At 35.7% G+C, this 17,293-nt stretch overlaps 2 protein-coding genes across 4 annotated transcripts in view; one reads left to right on the forward strand and one right to left on the reverse strand.

Annotated features, from left to right (window-relative positions):
• Positions 1 to 2,331, reverse strand: part of LOC121318386 (lamin-B2-like) — a 54,713-nt gene extending 52,382 nt beyond the window's left edge. For all 3 annotated transcript variants that reach the window (XM_041254983.1, XM_041254982.1, XM_041254984.1), the window contains exons 1-2: positions 2,189 to 2,331; positions 873 to 1,030 (exon numbers count right to left, since the gene is read on the reverse strand). In XM_041254983.1, the coding sequence (XP_041110917.1) occupies positions 873 to 1,019 (147 nt within the window). In that variant the 5' untranslated portion in view covers positions 1,020 to 1,030; positions 2,189 to 2,331. The remainder of the gene's footprint in view (positions 1 to 872; positions 1,031 to 2,188) is intronic.
• Positions 2,332 to 2,918: 587 nt separating this feature from the next.
• The window catches only part of LOC121318387 (ras association domain-containing protein 8-like), a 41,501-nt gene continuing 27,126 nt past the window's right edge, over positions 2,919 to 17,293 (forward strand). Inside the window, exon 1 of the mRNA XM_041254985.1 lies at positions 2,919 to 3,263. The gene's annotated coding sequence lies outside the window, so the exon portion shown is untranslated. The remainder of the gene's footprint in view (positions 3,264 to 17,293) is intronic.

Below are 17,293 nucleotides of genomic sequence, written 5' to 3' on the forward strand. Positions count from 1 at the left end.
GTTAGGGTAGAGTCAATAAAATGCATTATGACTCACACAAATAATGTTTAGACAATTGTTTTTAGTTTTTACATGTAAACCAACACTTTAAGATAAAGCCCTTGCCCAGCTGTGCTCACTTCTTAGAACATTCCAGAGATTATGGTAGAACAGCCCTAATCCTTTCACAGACTTTACATTGTTTATATCCCTCCCTGTGTTTTGTATGCAGATAAACCTGTGAGTTAAAATCCCATGTGTGATATGGCCACATTTGTGACACCAGTGCCTGAAAAGGATATAGGGATTAAATAAAGTGATAAAATAGAAATTCTGTATTTAGTCTGGGAAATTGTAGAATCAAAATGGGTTGCTGTGTAGACAATACAGATGCTTAGCAAGGGACTAAAGCTTTATCAAGCTCTGCTTTTGTTCTTCAATGAGTTCCTTTAACTGAAGTCTTAAACTGGGATTCCTAATGTGCACTGTATAACTAGCTATGTTGTGATGTTTTAATTTATATTAAAGACATTGTAGAAATATTCAAATAAAATATTGACTGGTTACTAAAAGAAAATGATCTTAAAATGCAAAGAATATTATGAAATTGAAACATCTTTCAGCCAGGACTAATATACAGGAAGCTGGCAGTAATTTGCAGTGTATTTGTTTTGTTGTTGTTTTTTTCAAGCTGTGGCTTGTCTCCTGTTTCCATGCCTACAATGTACATGTATACTCCTGTTTACTATATAGGTTAAACAGAAGCTCATTGTAACAACGTGGTTTAGCAACCAGGACTATGTAAGGATATTTAACTAAAAACATATTGTCAGACATTCAAGATAAATAATTCTGTCTTGATTAAAGATTTATAAAAGCTTTAGGCCATTTACCTGTGCTGGCTGGCCCCTTGTAGACCTCACATTCTGGATACAGTCACCAAAGTGCTGGTTCAGTTCGTGAAGCTGGGCCTTCTCACACAGACGATGACCTTCTTTAACCATAGAAATATTGTCGATATCAGATGCTTGGTGAGGCATGTTTCGCAGAACTATAAAGACAAAAACAGCAAATGTTATTATGAGGGCTCTTGTTTTATTTTTTATAGGTATTGAGGCATCTGTTCGGCAGTTCTTTATTTTTCTTAGAGTGTATTGTGATGGAGTCCAACACTTTATGGCTGCATCATTATTTTTGCATCTATTGAAAATGATTACTGGGTTTTGTAAAAAAAAAAAAATAATAAAAATAGATTGTTATTTGTTGGTACTTTGAAAATAAACATTAGTCATATAGTGAAAGTTTCAATAAACCTTTTTAACTTTTATGAGGATATATATATATATATATATATATATATATATATATATAATATATATATATATATATAGCGGTACAATTTAACGACTGATATCTTAAGTGCTGTAATCCATGTTGATAACCCATACATTAAAGAAACATTTTCTCAAAAAAACTATTATCACACACATTGGAAGACAAAGGATCAAATATAATACATTCTTCTAGTGATTTAACAAGACTGTCATGTCTTATTATAATATGTATAATGTGTATATCACATCAGGTCTCAGTGACAGCACAAAAAATACAAAATAAAAATTATTTGAATTGCAGTCTATTCTGTAGCAGCAGCAGTATCTTCCCAGGAGATAACAACGTTATCTGGGTATCCCAGGCAAGTGAATGAAAGCATGAATTACATTGACTTTGCCGTGTCTCCTAGACAAATGAGAACGAGAGGCATGATTGTGAATATCCACCTTTGCAGGTTAAATTGTATGGTACAAGGTATTGTTATTGCTCCAATATACGAAGAGTAGGAATAATAATAATAATAATAATAATAATAATAATAATAACGCATGTTTTTCATTTTAGATTTTTATTTTTATTTTATTTTTTGTATTCATTTTGACTAATTAATTCCTAATTTTGACAAGAACTCCAAGAAACATTCTCATTTCAGTAGCATTCAGTTCCAAGAATATAGAGAATGAAAAAAAAAAGTTTTATCATGATAAAATATGTTATCCATATGTCTATTTACACGATTTGCATGACACCGAATTTCCTCACTCGTATTAGAATATATCATAATTAATGTATCACAGGTAGCCTTGTTGCGATTATATAGCTGTAAATATAAAACACATACATCTTGTTGTCTATCAGCACATCGTATACTTACTTAATAAGATATGGGGTTTAAAAACAACCAGTTGCAACCACTTCGCGAGATTTTTGTTTTAAACAATCTTGCCAATCTAATCACGTCCCGGTATTTCAGTCATTTACCACTTTCTGTGGTTTTGTTGATGGTTGCCATGGATGGGCGCGCAGACACAGTCCAAATGATTACTTACAATAAGGGGCGGGACTTCACGAGGTGAAAACGCAGCTAGCTACGCAGACAGGGCTTGCAGACCATGTTTTATTGAGTTGTTTTGACTAGCTGAGTTTTGTCTTTAAAAAAAATCTTTAGCATCTGAAAGTATGCTATAGAAATATTATTTGTGTCTCATATGCTGTTTTCTTATTTTTAATATGGTATTTGTTCTAATAAAAATAAGATTGTCATTTGCAAAACAAATGAGCAAACAGTACTATTAGTAATAGGGGAGCAAACTATTTACCTAATTTAATTAGCACAATCAAAACATATGATATGGCAAAACAATTGACTTTACTAAATGTCATGACAGGCTAGGGAACCACGTGTGTTATTTATTATTAGGTTTTATAGTTTCTATGTTTTGTTTACTCCATACAGTTTTTTGCAATAACCGCTTCGTTTCAAATAAATGTTTTGCTGACGAGAGAGAGAGAGATAGAGAGAGAGAGAGAGAGTGTGTAGCGGGCTGCTTTAAGAGCTCCCATGATGCAGTGCTGTGCCCTAGTTCCGTTACAATGTATTACAAGCAGGCTCAGTGCCAGAGGGAGAGCGGAGTATGTAACAGATAGCAAGCGAAAAGACGCATTGGAGTGGTGCGCTCAGTCACAGTATGCAACTTCACAGCAAGAGAAACTTCTTAAAATATGTCTTTTTTTTGTGCCTTAATTCACCGGAGCATTTTATGTATGGCATTTTGATTAAGTAATTTTTTCCTCTGCTATTGGCTTGTGCGGTGAAGAAATATTTAAGACTTGCACATTCCATGCCTAAGAGAAACTCGAACGCAAACCTCAGTTGAAAATAGTAAACAAGCAAACTGGAAGAACAACTAAGCAAGATTTCCTATTTTGTTCTTTGCATCTGGAAAACGGTAAGAATATTTCAGTTGCTGATTTGTCTTTAAAAAAAAAAAAGTACAGTAAGTTGTGTTGTACAGCCAGGAGAGAAGATACACTTTTTTGTTACAATTTATCAGTCCTAGTTGTAAAGCTATCGATTGAAATGCTCTGAGAATACGGGTAGTGAGACAGATATACTGCAATTAACTTTTTTTGCAATCAATAGCCTACTTGTTCATGCAACAGTACATTCTTAATATATGATCTACAGCTTGAGCGACGGTTTTTACAGTATTTAGCAGAACTTTGGGTGTATGTGTATGCAGCGATGACTCTGTCCGATACTTGTAATTATTCAAACATGTAGAGCATTTGTTTTTTTTCTATGTATCGTGTGTGTATATGTATGTGTGTGTGTATATATATATATATATATATATATGTATGTATATATATATATATATATATATATGTATGTGTGTGTGTATATATATATATATGTGTGTGTGTAATATTATATATATATATAGATATATACCCATATATTATATATATATATATATATGTGATATATATACACATATATATATATACACACACACACATATATCTATATATATATATATATATATATATATATATAAGATATATATGGTCGCACTATTAGTTTCTACATTACCACTAACATGGGCATATTGTGTTTTTGTCTAGCGCAGCAGCATGTTGGCGAAAGTCAATGTTAAATATTAAATAGACTAGCTTAAAACATTGTACTGTGCAAATTCATTTCGAGTGGAAAATTGATACAAATCTGCACATTCTACTTTTACTGCTGTAATTCGTTGTTAGTATAAGCAGTATTTAATCCTTTCTGTATTTATTGAGACGTGTTTCTGCTTCACTGGAACTTGTTGCAGATAATTCAATTACAATGGAGTAGTATTACTGTCTTTTACTGCTGCTATGCTTTAGCTAGAGATGTGAATGCCAGGTCGCTTTAATTTAACTAGTATTTCAACTGGAGGGCTGGGTTCAAATCTGACTTGGGTCTTAAGTGACTACTGTCCACATGTCTAAAAACCTACATTTAGTAACAATTGGGAGCCCTGTACACCAGGTTCTGTGCAGGACTGAGGGGCAGGCAGGGCTCCCAGCATGTATGATTGTAGGCCTGCACCTCTACACTATGCATTACATTCTGAACAACAAAACACAGACTACTCAACAGCTAATCAAGGCAGGACCTGCCAAGCACTTATTTTGTGACAGACTATTCAAATCTACTTTGTCATAATAGCATGTTTATATGGATGCTACTGTGTTGAACATTTTAGAAAATTCCATAAACATCAGTCCCTATAACATAGTAGTTGATTGCCATATATAAAATTATGTGTATGTTCCTCAATATAATGAGAAAAGCAAGGAAAGTGAAATGGCTTTTAGTAGAAAATGGGACTGGTGCATAATGATTTTCTGACATGCTGTGCTTTCAGACTCAATCACTTAGCTGCTGAATGTACTACTAGCTAATTAAATATAGCCATTCAAGATCATCCTGAAATATTTATTTTTTCTTTATCAAACGTAAAAATGAACAATAGTACATTTACTATAGTGAAGTCTTGATTTGTAAGTAATGACACCCGTTCTGCGAGATTACTTTCCATAAAATAGTTATACAAATCAGGGGGATCTATTTTGCAGCTGCCAAATACCTGAAGACTATCCTCTTTTCACCAGTCCCTTCAACAGCAATAATCCAACAATGCTAAAAGCCAGTGCTGTACATGCATGAAAAGACGTCTGTTATTTTAATCGATATTCAGTTGTGTTCCTAACCATTTAAGTCTTAATAGGTGAAGAATGGTCTGTTGGACATCTTTACATTTGTGACTGATGCCATCACTATGTTTATTGTGCTAGCAGGAGAGATGGGAATGGGGGGTAACTATAAAGAGTTATAATCCCTTGCCTTGTACAGGATTTCTGTGCAGAAAAAGCTCTCGCTGTGTAATATTGTTTTACATCAACACATGTTCCTCAGCTGTTATTCACTCCCTAGTGGTAGAAACTTCAAAGCTAGGCTCAAAATGAAAACTGTGGCATGAGAACAAAGTCTGGTGTTCAGTACCATCCAGATGTTAAGTACTCAGATTTAGCACTGGCACTTTTTAGAGACTGTGTTAATGAGCAGCTTCTTGAGTGAAAGTACTTCCTCTTCAGACCACCTGAAGGGGCAATAGTGTGATAATTGAGCCTGTTTATTAACAGACAAGTTTTGGGTTGGAAAAATAAATACACTGTACAACATTTAATGACTTCTGGTGAAAGCTTCCTGAACAATTTTATTTTCTGTGGCATGCTCAATATGTAAGCTTCCTTAAACTGCATTAGACTGGTTTAAACAACAAAATGCTTGTGCTTCAGATAGTACCCACTGTACCACAATATGATTGCAATCTTTAAACTCTGCCAGATATTGGATTGTAGTGTCTACATTTCCATTCAGGTTTGGTTTTACTGCAAATTACTGAAGGTAATTCGAGGGGCTGTTTGTGACCATTGTCGCCGATTGGTCAAACTTCATTGGTTCCATATTATCACAGCTCGACTGTGAAATTTAGTTTTAAATTCAAAGCAATCTGGTATAATTTTGCTCTAACTAATCATTACTGCTAGAATTTCTTGAAGGTTTTTGCCTGTATCTCAAGCAGTCTTGTCTCATTAAAGCTGCATTGTCCTACTTTTTTCATTTTTCAAGTGTATTCTCTCCTATTTTGTATTCTAAAAGCAGGCCATTTATGCATTTAAATAGTGTTATTCTGACCATTCCCTCTACTCAAGGGGGAGGTTTTTAAAAGCAGATAATTATATCATGTTGACTCGGTATGAAACCTAAAAGGAGAGTAGGATTGTAGAATACTATCAAAAGGACAATCCTTTGTTTGAAATCCTGGTACTCGAATATAACAATGCATGCTGAACTTCCATCTGCTGTTCTCATTTTTTACAGTGTTCACTCTTGGGTCCAGTTAAGTGTTAGGAACAGGGTAACAACACACTTGCACACTTAGATAAAATGAAACAATTAACCTATAACTATAAGTAGAAGAAAATACACTGAGGTGACGGTTGGACTATCTGCCATACAGTTAATTGTGAAAGATCTATAATATGAGGGGTCTGCAGTCTTGACACTGCTGTGGAGTGGCAAACAAGAGGGTAGTAGAGGTTACAACTCTTTTCTGTCTAGCTGAGCATCTAATTATGGACACAGCTTAAAATCTTCAGAGGTCCTGACCTCAGACATTTAATCAAGTGCTTATCTAGCTATAGGTTACTTACTCTAAACTTCCCGTTATCTTGGTTTATATGGTTGTCCAGAGAGTTCAGTAATCAGATTGAATTCACAGATAAAGTGTGCCTGGAGTTTTCCTGCTCGTCCTCTGGTCAGTTGAAAATAGTGGACTTCATGGATATTTTCAATACACTGATGGTTTCTCCCTGTAAATTAAATTATTTATGCATGATATAACTTACACAAGTGTGTACATTTATTAGAACAATTCCAGATTTTCAATTTTCAGTCAGTAGTCGGTAATGTAGAAACAGTAGACACTTGTGTGTGAAAATGTTATACCACTTTGTGCTTTAATTGGGCATCTTAAACAACTTCTAAAACGTCTCATGAATTTTAACATCTGGCTTATTTTAAATGAATTGTATGTGTGGCTTATTAAAATCATCAAATAAATAAGACGATCACTAATTTGCGGTTTTTGACAATTTGTCACAAGATTGTCGGTTATAGTGGTTTGATTTCATATACACAACAAAACTATAGAAGCAATGGGGTGTTCTAATCAATTTGCACACCTCTTCATGTGTACTTCATTATATTCTCTAATGTACAAGAGAAAATGTGCTTTAAATTTAAAACGCTGCAGTGAATGCAAATTTGTTTGGCTTAAACTTGTTTGAATCTTCTTTCAGGCACATCAGAAGGATTTTGGTTTTGCATTTTCAGGATGTAAAGAAATGCTTTGGATGTATTATTTTCTCAATGGAGAACTAGTGACATCCAAAGAAAAAAAAAAGTTCTTGGCGATTGGAATGCACATTTTCTGTGATCTCAGTAGCTATGGAAACATGTATGAAGATGCTTTCCTTGGAAGTTAGGGTTGAGGAATTTCTGTGACAATGAACATTCAATTGCTGTTATTGGAGGGCTTCATCATCTTTTATCAGTTTCACAGAAAATAATCTGCACCGTAACCTTGTGTTACATTCCAAAGAGTCCTGCACCTTGTTTACAGCAACTTCAGGGTGGCTTTCTGGAAAGGGTGACTGCAGTTGAGTATTGATCGAAACTGTCAAATTCAAACAAAATCACACTGTCACTCGCTGTTAGTAGTTTCAATTTAAGGATGTTTGAAGTGCCTTGGATGAAACTGCTTAGCCCTAGAGGAAGATTGTGGTTTGCTTTGATTCAGGCAGCAATAAACAGTCTTTGCTCCATTATCTGACAGAGCCCAATGGTCGTATCTAATGGCAAATAATAGACCCTACTAATTATGTGCTGATGGTGGGGAGATTAAGCGCATATATGTGCTGCACATTTATGATTTTCCTGTCTTAATTCTTTCACAAACAGACAATTGTTTGAACAAGATAGTTGTCTGACAATAAGTCAGTAATCCTGTGCAGATAAACAAGAAGGAGAGAACCAACCTACACCAGCTTTGACTTGGATACAATTTGGCAAGGTAGTTGTTCCAATGTGGTTTTATTTCTGAGTCTTCTGTCAAACGGATGCCAAGAACTGAAGTAGCAACACGTTATTAATTTGACACACATTTAACATTTTAATTTTTTATTTTTTTTAGAAACACTTCTTTCTCCACAATGCAGTCAAACCTTTGCTGTCATAACCTTTAAAAGGAAAAGTCAGAACTGGTCCACTTGGAATATGCTGTTCTTTATTTCCCATTTGGTTAAATGGAATATATTAGTATATAAATAACATTTTACATCATTTAAATCTTGAGTAAGTATTGGCACCCTACACTTACTATACCATAAAAAATGGTACCAGATTAAGGACAAGCATTTAGAAAACATCAGCCACTTTACAAAACTTCAATCACAAAGGAAAAATACACAATTTTTGTGATTTAACAAATAATCTTTATCAAAAAACAAACATATTTAATTTAAAGAATTCATTCCTGACAAAAGTATTGGCACCCCTGCTTTAGTGTTTCGTGTGTCCTCCTTTTGCTTGTGTTATGGTGTTAAGGCATTTATGATGATCCCAGTATGTGAAAAACAATTCAGGAATTGTTGTAGCCTTTCACTTTTTGAACTATCCAGTATTTGATGTCTGCTTCTTACCAGCTGATAATCTTTAATCTTAATTCAGTTGTGAAAATGTTTATTAGGTTGTTCAGCTTAACGGTTTTGTGATGTTAACATCTGTTTGCTGTAAACTTGGCTGAGATCACTGGCACTTGTCCCATATTGGCCTTAAGCAGGCATTAGATTCTGAATACTGCCAGCCTAAAACAAATAAACTTGACCTGTCACTGATCTTTTTCCTCTGGCATATTGTATTCTAATTCTACCATACTGTGACATCCCTTATTTGTTTATTTACTCTTCAGATCAGTGATGTAAAAGATGAGGTCAGTGTTTGGGTATTTATTGTGTTTGCCATTTGGTATTCATTATCTGAAGCAGTTGCATAGGTTTGCCCTAAAACCAGGTGCAAGCTCCATTTTAATGGGAGCAAGAACTAAAATGAACATTGCCACAGTGAGCAGTTCATACTGCAGCATTTAAAATCACCGAAACAACACCTGCTAGCTGGGGGTGAAAGATCACAGGGTCATTATCTGGCTAAAATTTAAGTTTCTAAAATAAGTTCTTAACAAACTGGCCACTGGTCTGGATAAGGGATAAACCATGCTTGCCCTTACTGTGGAAGTAACACTGCTAAGTCCAAAAGAGTAGGTGGCTTTAGACAACAGTGTAAGCCTCTAGAAATATTTGCACTGCAGGGGATCAGTCATGGAAGAAGACAGTCAGAGTTCCCATAAAATACTTCATAGTAGGGATGGTGTGAAATTTCCACAGTATGATCTTTACCAAAAAATACCACGGTTATCATAATCACGGTATTATCAGCTATTAATATTCAAAACAGAATTCCAAATTAGCAACACGCTGAGAATAGATTTGTTATTGTGCAAAGTATTTTGGTCTTTCATAAAACTGAATCCTCTCTTTTACTTAATTAGGGCTATGGGTTCATGGAAGTCAATAATACAAACTGAAACAAAAATAGTACATTTATAAAAGTATACATGTGGTTAGCTTTTATGTCTATTTGAAAGAAACATGTTGCAATATATTTAAGAGGACAGTCTTGCATGACGAATCATGGCTTAATTAACATTTCAATTTAATTGGACGCAGTTAAAAACACAGCTGGCATTCACTAATTTACTATTAAGTCACTGAACTTACTTTGGACATGTCTGCATAAATTATGGGATGATGCTCCTTGAGGTGGCTAAAGAGATTTGAGGGGTTTCCTCCTCTAGCTGCAATTGCCCGTCTGCAGATTATACAATAGAGGACACTGCTTTCTTTAACTACACCGTATTTCTTTTTGTAGCCAAAATATGTCCAGGCAGACGACCTAACCCTCTTTGAAGGTGGGAAAAGGTTGTCATCGTTTTCTGATGCACTTGATTCAGGTTGTGACATGTTTTATTGGCTAAAATAGAAGTTGACAATTCCATCCAGTTGCGTGGTTTCACAAAGATGCTTGCATATTCATAATTTAGGTTTAATAAATCTGATTGTTGGATCAGATACCAGAATTCAAGGACTGGAAATCATAGCTCTGTCTGCTGTCGTAGCGCTGCCATTAACTCGGCTTGTCCCTTTTATAGCCTGCAGATCGGGGAACTGCTGCAGTGTAAGACAAGCAGCCTTCAGGAAGCTTGTTAAACATTAAGCCTATTTCACCCCAATATAATGTCTGCATTTCATGTTCTACGTTAAAGGTGACCCATTAATGCCCAGGGAGTCTGAGAGTAAGTACAAGTTTGTTATTGTCGGTTCATGGAGTGCCCAAGAGGGTTATACTGTAACTAGGAGACCAGTTTGAGTCATTTACTGTAAAATAGTGGCTTTGTTCTTGCCAGAGTAAGTAACGGTCGACAGTCATGCTGGGATTAAACTTGCAGCCCTGGAATCAGGGAGTCTATTAAGTTAAAAAAGCACTCTGTAAAGACAGAGGCCTGGAGTTTTTTTTATATCTTGTACATTATAATGCTGTCCAAGATGAGCTTAGTGCCTATGAGCTTAGTGTTTTTTTTTTTTTTTGGTCACAGTTAACATGATGAGCTTCTGTGGAGCTGTCCCCACTAACCCCCGTGGTGTTTTGCTTGAAGTCTGTGATTCATTAACTGGAGAAGTGAAAAGGACATCCACGGTAAACAAACCTACTGAAAGGTTGTCACTGGCATCCAGAGTCCTGGTATGCTCTGCTAGAGGGCACCTAGTCTGTAACGATTACTTACCGTTTCCTGGAAGTACTGTGACTTTCCATAATGACCTGCAAGTCAAATGGACGCAGTAAGACTTCTGCAGCCCACATGATGTGGCCTTGTGCTTTCTTGTACTGTTTTTTTCTAGTTTCTTCTGCTTGAGACCTAAAGTTATACAGACAAAAAATAAACCATTCAAAAAAAAAATAAACCAGCTGAACAAACAGCAGAGAATTTCAATTTAAGGCTTCACTAGTTTTGTAATATGAACAGTGTTTTCTTTTCAGACTGAGAGGAGCAAAAGGCTTAAAATCCAACTATTGCCTACTTGTGGTAATATTGTCCATACCCAAATAATATTTGCCAGTAAAGAATGTAGACAAACACCAACCAGATGGTAATTACAGTAAACAAAGGCCCTTTCAAGCCAGGATATTATAGGGTTAATCCTCAGCCATGGCTAACTCCATTAGTGAAATAAGGGCATATATCCACATTGCAGAGGGTTTAATTCTGCACCTCTTATCAGAAGTATTAAAACAGCTCCACACAACAATAATGATGTTTTAATGATGTTTTGAACATTTTAAATTGTTTTGTTTTTCATAGCTGTTAGAAATGATCTGGTTATGTAGACAAACATAAAAAGAGGACTATCCTGTACTATTCAACCGCTCATGGCATGATGTCATCCAGTATGATTTCCAAAGTGGTAATCTTTGGACCAGCAAATGCTGAATGTCTGGTTTAAATTACTGTTGTACAGAAGTGCATTATGGTTCTAATTTTTAACAGTATAATTAAACACAAAAGAAGCAGAATACAACTTATATTTTCTGTTGGCTAGTTTTAAATGTGATTTAATGTAAAACAATTTTTATATTGAATATTTAACATTAACTTTTTTGTAGTAAATTAACGTAACACTACTGCATATTTAAAAATAATACACATTTTCAACTCTAAATTGAGCATTGATATTTTAATCCCACCTACAGATGCTCTGATGGATTTTCATTGCACATTTTGGTTTTGAAGAAGTCTGTCTCTACACTTGCTTTTGTTACTCTTCTATCTGCGCTGAATTGGAAACCATCTTACTCTGCCTTTTAAAGAAAACAGCTACTTGTCAAGCATAAGGAAATTTGGGTACGGAGTAGGGCAGTGACCACATTGAACTGATTTCCGCTGAAATCACTGGGGAGCAATGACAGAACAAGCTGGCAGGGGCTGTGCGCGCAGTGAGAACGAGACCCAGAGCCAGAACAAACTCACAGCTTGTGCAGATGACAGCTTGCTGGTTCCAGCTGTTTGAGCCATTCAGGCCAGACTCTGGCCAAAAAAGCTCTGGACAAACTTTCTTAAAGCTGCACTGGCCGCAGAGGTTAGAGTGCATTTTCTTATAATCATGGCTGTTTTAATGCAGTACAGCTGACATTGAATTGACGTCAATGTAATTTTTCCACAACTGGGTTAAAAAATAAATAAATGTGTTTGAGCAGAAGATATCAGTGTCGCGTCATTTTTTTATATATATTTTTCTAATGTCCTGTTTCATGAAAGTAGAACTATTTTGCTTTAAGTCATGTACTGTGGTAAAGTAGTTTTTGCTAAAGCTGAAGGTCCTTGCCCAAATTAATAGATTACAGGGAGGTCAAAAGGTCAGTTCTTTATTGGATCACACTGTTCCCAAATGGAAGTTATAAACTTTCTTTCCTGTGGTTGTTTTGTTTTAATGAAAGGATTGATCTATCCCCTATACAGACTGTTGCAGATTACGAATCAAGAGTGAGCCAAGCCAGGGGTAGAACCTGTGACAGGATGCCTAACAGATGTTCACTAAAGTTTTAACCTGTGCTTTGTGGACTGTTTCTGTCAGAGGAAACACAGTTTAAAAATTATTATTGATATTCTTTTTTTTTTTTTAAATAATTAACAAAAAAAAACAAAAAAAAAAAAAAAAAAAAAAAAAAAAAAAATCCATCATGACCCATCTAGTGTAGTAAGAGTATAATGTCACTGGTGTATAAAGAAGGTTGCACTCCTTGTACTAATTTTTTCTGATTAATGCCCTTATGCAAGATTAAGCTTTAATGATGACGTATTAAATGACGCGGTTCCCTGCATTCCCTCCTTCCCAGGAGTGTTAAGCTATTTAATTGTTTTCACATACAGTTGGGCCCAAACATTTTATGAATGGAAGTACAGTAAGTTGTGTGGAGTGCTTTTTTTTTTTTTTTTTTTTTTTAATTAAAAATGATGGATCTTTTTAATCAACCACTGTCTTATCAACTTATTGGCTTTTGCAACAAAGCAGCCTTGTAGGTTTCATACTGTGCAATTTAGCTTGCTTTGTCATTTAGGTAGTGTTTTGCTTATTTCTGAGAATATGCTTCTGTTAATGCATCAGTACTTTGGTCATATAATGACATCACCCCGTGCTGCTTATTTTGAGGAATGCAAGCTTGTTTATTATAATTGATAAAATAAAGTTTTATGGTTCTGTTGCATTGTGAATTGTATAATCCAAACATGGAAATCTCTGACTTTTTTGAAGCTGACAGAATCAAAATTCAGAATCCAGTAAAATTAAAATGTTAATCTGATATCAGTAATAGGTTTTAGTTCTATTGTAGCATTTTAAACCTGCGTACCTGTCATCATTGAGTTTTCAAAATGAGGGCGCTTTTATAAACTGCAGTCTTTGTGGCCTGAATTAAATACCTACATAAGACAAAGACAAACAACTAATCCACTGTATTACTTTGTAGAATAAACTGTACGGTGCTCCTTCTAATTTGCTTTTAAAAAGGAAACCTATCAAACAGAAAAACAACCATGATGTGCTTTACAATCCAATCCTCTCTTGTCCCCTGTGGTTCTTATTGCACTGTAGTTGTAGGTGACTGATTTGGCAGCTGCCAATACTTTGTGAACTGGTCCACTGTAGTTGATTTTGCACAAAAGCAAAGCATACGCAGTTGGTATTGTTACTTTCATTACATAACAAATCTAAAGGCTTAGTTTGGTGCTGCACATTGACCTCGTCATCAGAGGACAAGCTATGGCACCTACTTTACAACAAGAAAAAAAAACTTAAATAGGTCCATTTTTTTATTTTACTTTTATTTTTTTTAAAGCCCAAATACCCAACAATGTGGTATTGTAACGTTATTCATTACACTGAGTCTGGGAATATACACTTTTATGCAAATGTCTTGGACATGTTGCATTTTTCTACTCTAATGCATTAATTATGAGCATCAACAATTTGCTCAAAGCCTCCACTAGTGATTTTTACTATTATAGCAACCTTGATTTGCATAAAGAAGGAAAAACATTGAGTGAAATAGCTTGCATCACTCGATTTTCAAGGTGTGGTATCTGAAGCAGAATGAACAAGTACAAAGAAACATCATCTGTAATTGGAAGACCCAGGTGTCATTGTCAATTCATCAGCAGTCCAAAGCACCTTTGACCATTGTTACATAGTCCAATTTCTGTGTTCTTGTGCATATTTTAACTTTCTTAATGAGGTATTCTTACTGCAAAACATCCTTTTAATTCCCGATTTCAAGAGTGAACTTCATACTGTTGATTTGATGGACAATGACACCTGTGTCCTCTGCCAGTACTGTTTTCAATTCAGTGCTTGTCTTTTTATTCCTTAAGGATATTATCTTCAAGTATTGTTCATCCTTGTTAGACAGCTTTTTGGGTCTTCCAGTCCTGGGTTTGTCAATTACAGATGATGTTTCTTTGTACTTGTTGATTATGCTTTGGATGCCACACCTTGAAAATCGAGTAATGCAAGCTATTTCACTTAATGTTTTTCCTTCATTATGCAAGTAAACGTTGTTATAATAGTAGAAAACACTAGTGGAGGATTTGGGTAAATTGTTGATGCTCATAATGCATCAGAATAGAAAAATGCAACATGTGTGAGACTTTTGCACAGCAGTGTATGTATACTACAGATTTGCTGAAAAAGTCACAGCATGTAAAGGTCTCTGCATGTGTAATTTTCTTGCTCTCCATTTTTTCTTTTGGCAAAAAAAGATGTTCGTAATTGAGCGCTGGTTTCCTGAGCATCACTGGCTTTTTGGTGTTTGTCCCACTGTTAAAATAAAGCAGTCCCGCATAGGTTACAGAAATGCCTTTTTCCAACATTGCATAGGATTATGTGAGAAAATACTGATGTCCAAAAAGCTTGAAATTTGCATCAGTATTAGTTTTTGTTTGTTTTTTTTTTACCAGGAGGTGAAGCCATTGCAAATGGTCAAGTATGTGAGGGTAGAAGGCCTCAATGACACACAGAGTTCAGGTATTCAGATGAAATAGCAAACAAAAGTTTTATTTACAACAAAATAAACAAAAATAGTAGTCAAAATTAAATGGGTACTGCGTCTTTTAAATAGACTATTATCTACACAGGTCCCCGGTGGAATCGCACATATGTAGCAAAGTGTTTCTAGAACCGATTTCTGTTCGGTGGCAGGATACAGGATTCTTATCTCCCAAAGTTATTGCTGTGCAATGTTCTGAAACAATAGGTACCTGATTAGGCAGCAGGAGATAGAAAACAGGAAAGTTTATTTTACCATTGAAGGCATACATGGCGGCTCTTCCCCAGTCCCAAGAGCCCTGTCCCGACTGGTGGAGAGGCTGCCCCTTATCCCATTACCTGGGCTTGGAACCAGGTATACACTGTTCCCCTCACCCAGTCTCCTACAGGCTGATTCCAATGGAATGGTAATCCTGTAGTTGCCAGAGCCTGCTGGATGGACAGGTTCTTCCTGTTCCCCCTGCTAGTGTAAGGTGAACTTTTCAGTGCAGGGATTCCATCTACCCTGTCACAGTGAGTTTTCCTCGCGCACTGAATGCATATCTGCCACAGGGCTCTCCTGAGTCCTAAACCCTAGTAGGTAAGTAACCACAGACACTGCATGACTTTTCCAAAAATTAAAGGTTTGCTGATATAAAGGGGTTTAACAATGAAGTTTTGAGCAAAGTACGGGCAATTCCCGGCAAATAAGGGAGAGTTGACAGGTCTGAACCTGCTAGGTCTGAAACGCCCTCCTGCTCTTGAAATTGCAGTGGACATGTTTTCTCAATGCCTCATTATTTAAGACAAAGTAAGACATAGTTTTATAAAAGCACCATGAGTTCTTTGTTCCAAATTTATTCCAGACACTGTAATTTTAAAATAGCTACATGAATTTTACATTCTGTAATGATTATTAAGCATCCCCTGTGAGACAGAAGTTATTGAGGGTATTTTGAGTGTAGGTTATGGTCTGCGTGTTTTTCATTAATACCTAAATACTGGCCAATCGAGAAATGCTGGTACTGTAACTGCTCATTTACATGAAATAAAATTATCTATGGGTATTTGTTACAAGGATTAATGTAATAGGATATGTCTTTTTTACTCTTAGTTATCTATTTTGTTATTTATACTGTACCATTGATGATCCTATTATCTTAGTCCTACATTTTATTTCTGGAGTGAACAACGGTATGGCTTTATTTTAAAAGCCAATAAGCAAAAATCAGACCGAGAAAAAAGAAAACGTGTGAGATGAAGAACTGTGAACCAGGAAGAAAATGAGTGATTGAATGAATGAATGAATGAATGAATGAATAGGAGTTTAAACATAATTTTAAAATTATTGTGACTTGACAGGGACAGTATGGGTTAAGGTAAAATATTATTTTTATGTTGCTGGGTCAATGTTGGTGGCTCATGCTTTACCTGGTAGAAGATGGAAGTGAGAAGGATACAAGCCGTGTCCTTTGGAGCAGGAATGATTCCTCCACTGTTGCACAGCTGAAAAATAGCAGCTTGCCATGCACTCGCTGCTTGGTGCCATTCCTCACTTGCACCCATCATATGCACACAAAGGTAGAGCATGTTGTGTTTGCTCTTTGCTCTGGTACAGCTATTAAATCATTGCATATTAACCCCTGATATAGTGTATAGCGGTGATAAACTACGTGTAGGGCAGTTGATGCCACCTCTTGGTTAAAAAGCTGTGATGCTGGGTTTTGATTTTTGTAAATTCAAGATGGAGCAATGTAAGATTTGTGTTGGGTCAAAAAATATTGATCACCCCTTGGAAGTCCCAGAGCCTCCTTGGTTCTCCTGCTACTCGCACACAAATTAGGATTGTCCTGTTGCTTATAATAAAATTGTGAGGCTACTTTTGGTGGTTGTCGACCTGAAAGTGTTTCCTTGACATTTCTCTATGTGACAGTCTAGTTCTCCCAAACCATGAATTTTCATAAAGCCTTATTTGAAATATATAGGGTTCCTTCAGAAGCACCTCCTCCTTGCTATAATGTGGTTTGTATTTCATGTACAGTAGTTTTTGCCTCGTTTACTATTTGGAGCTGCCTTTCTTTGGAACTGCTCTAGTTTGTTTTTGGTTCGTGGCTTGTTGTGTAGATTTTCCCTAATCTTCATTCCAGATCAAATAATTAGTAGTAAATAATTTGGG

The sequence above is a fragment of the Polyodon spathula genome, chromosome 7 (assembly GCF_017654505.1).
Source record: "Polyodon spathula isolate WHYD16114869_AA chromosome 7, ASM1765450v1, whole genome shotgun sequence".
Taxonomy (NCBI): Eukaryota; Metazoa; Chordata; class Actinopteri; order Acipenseriformes; family Polyodontidae; genus Polyodon; species Polyodon spathula.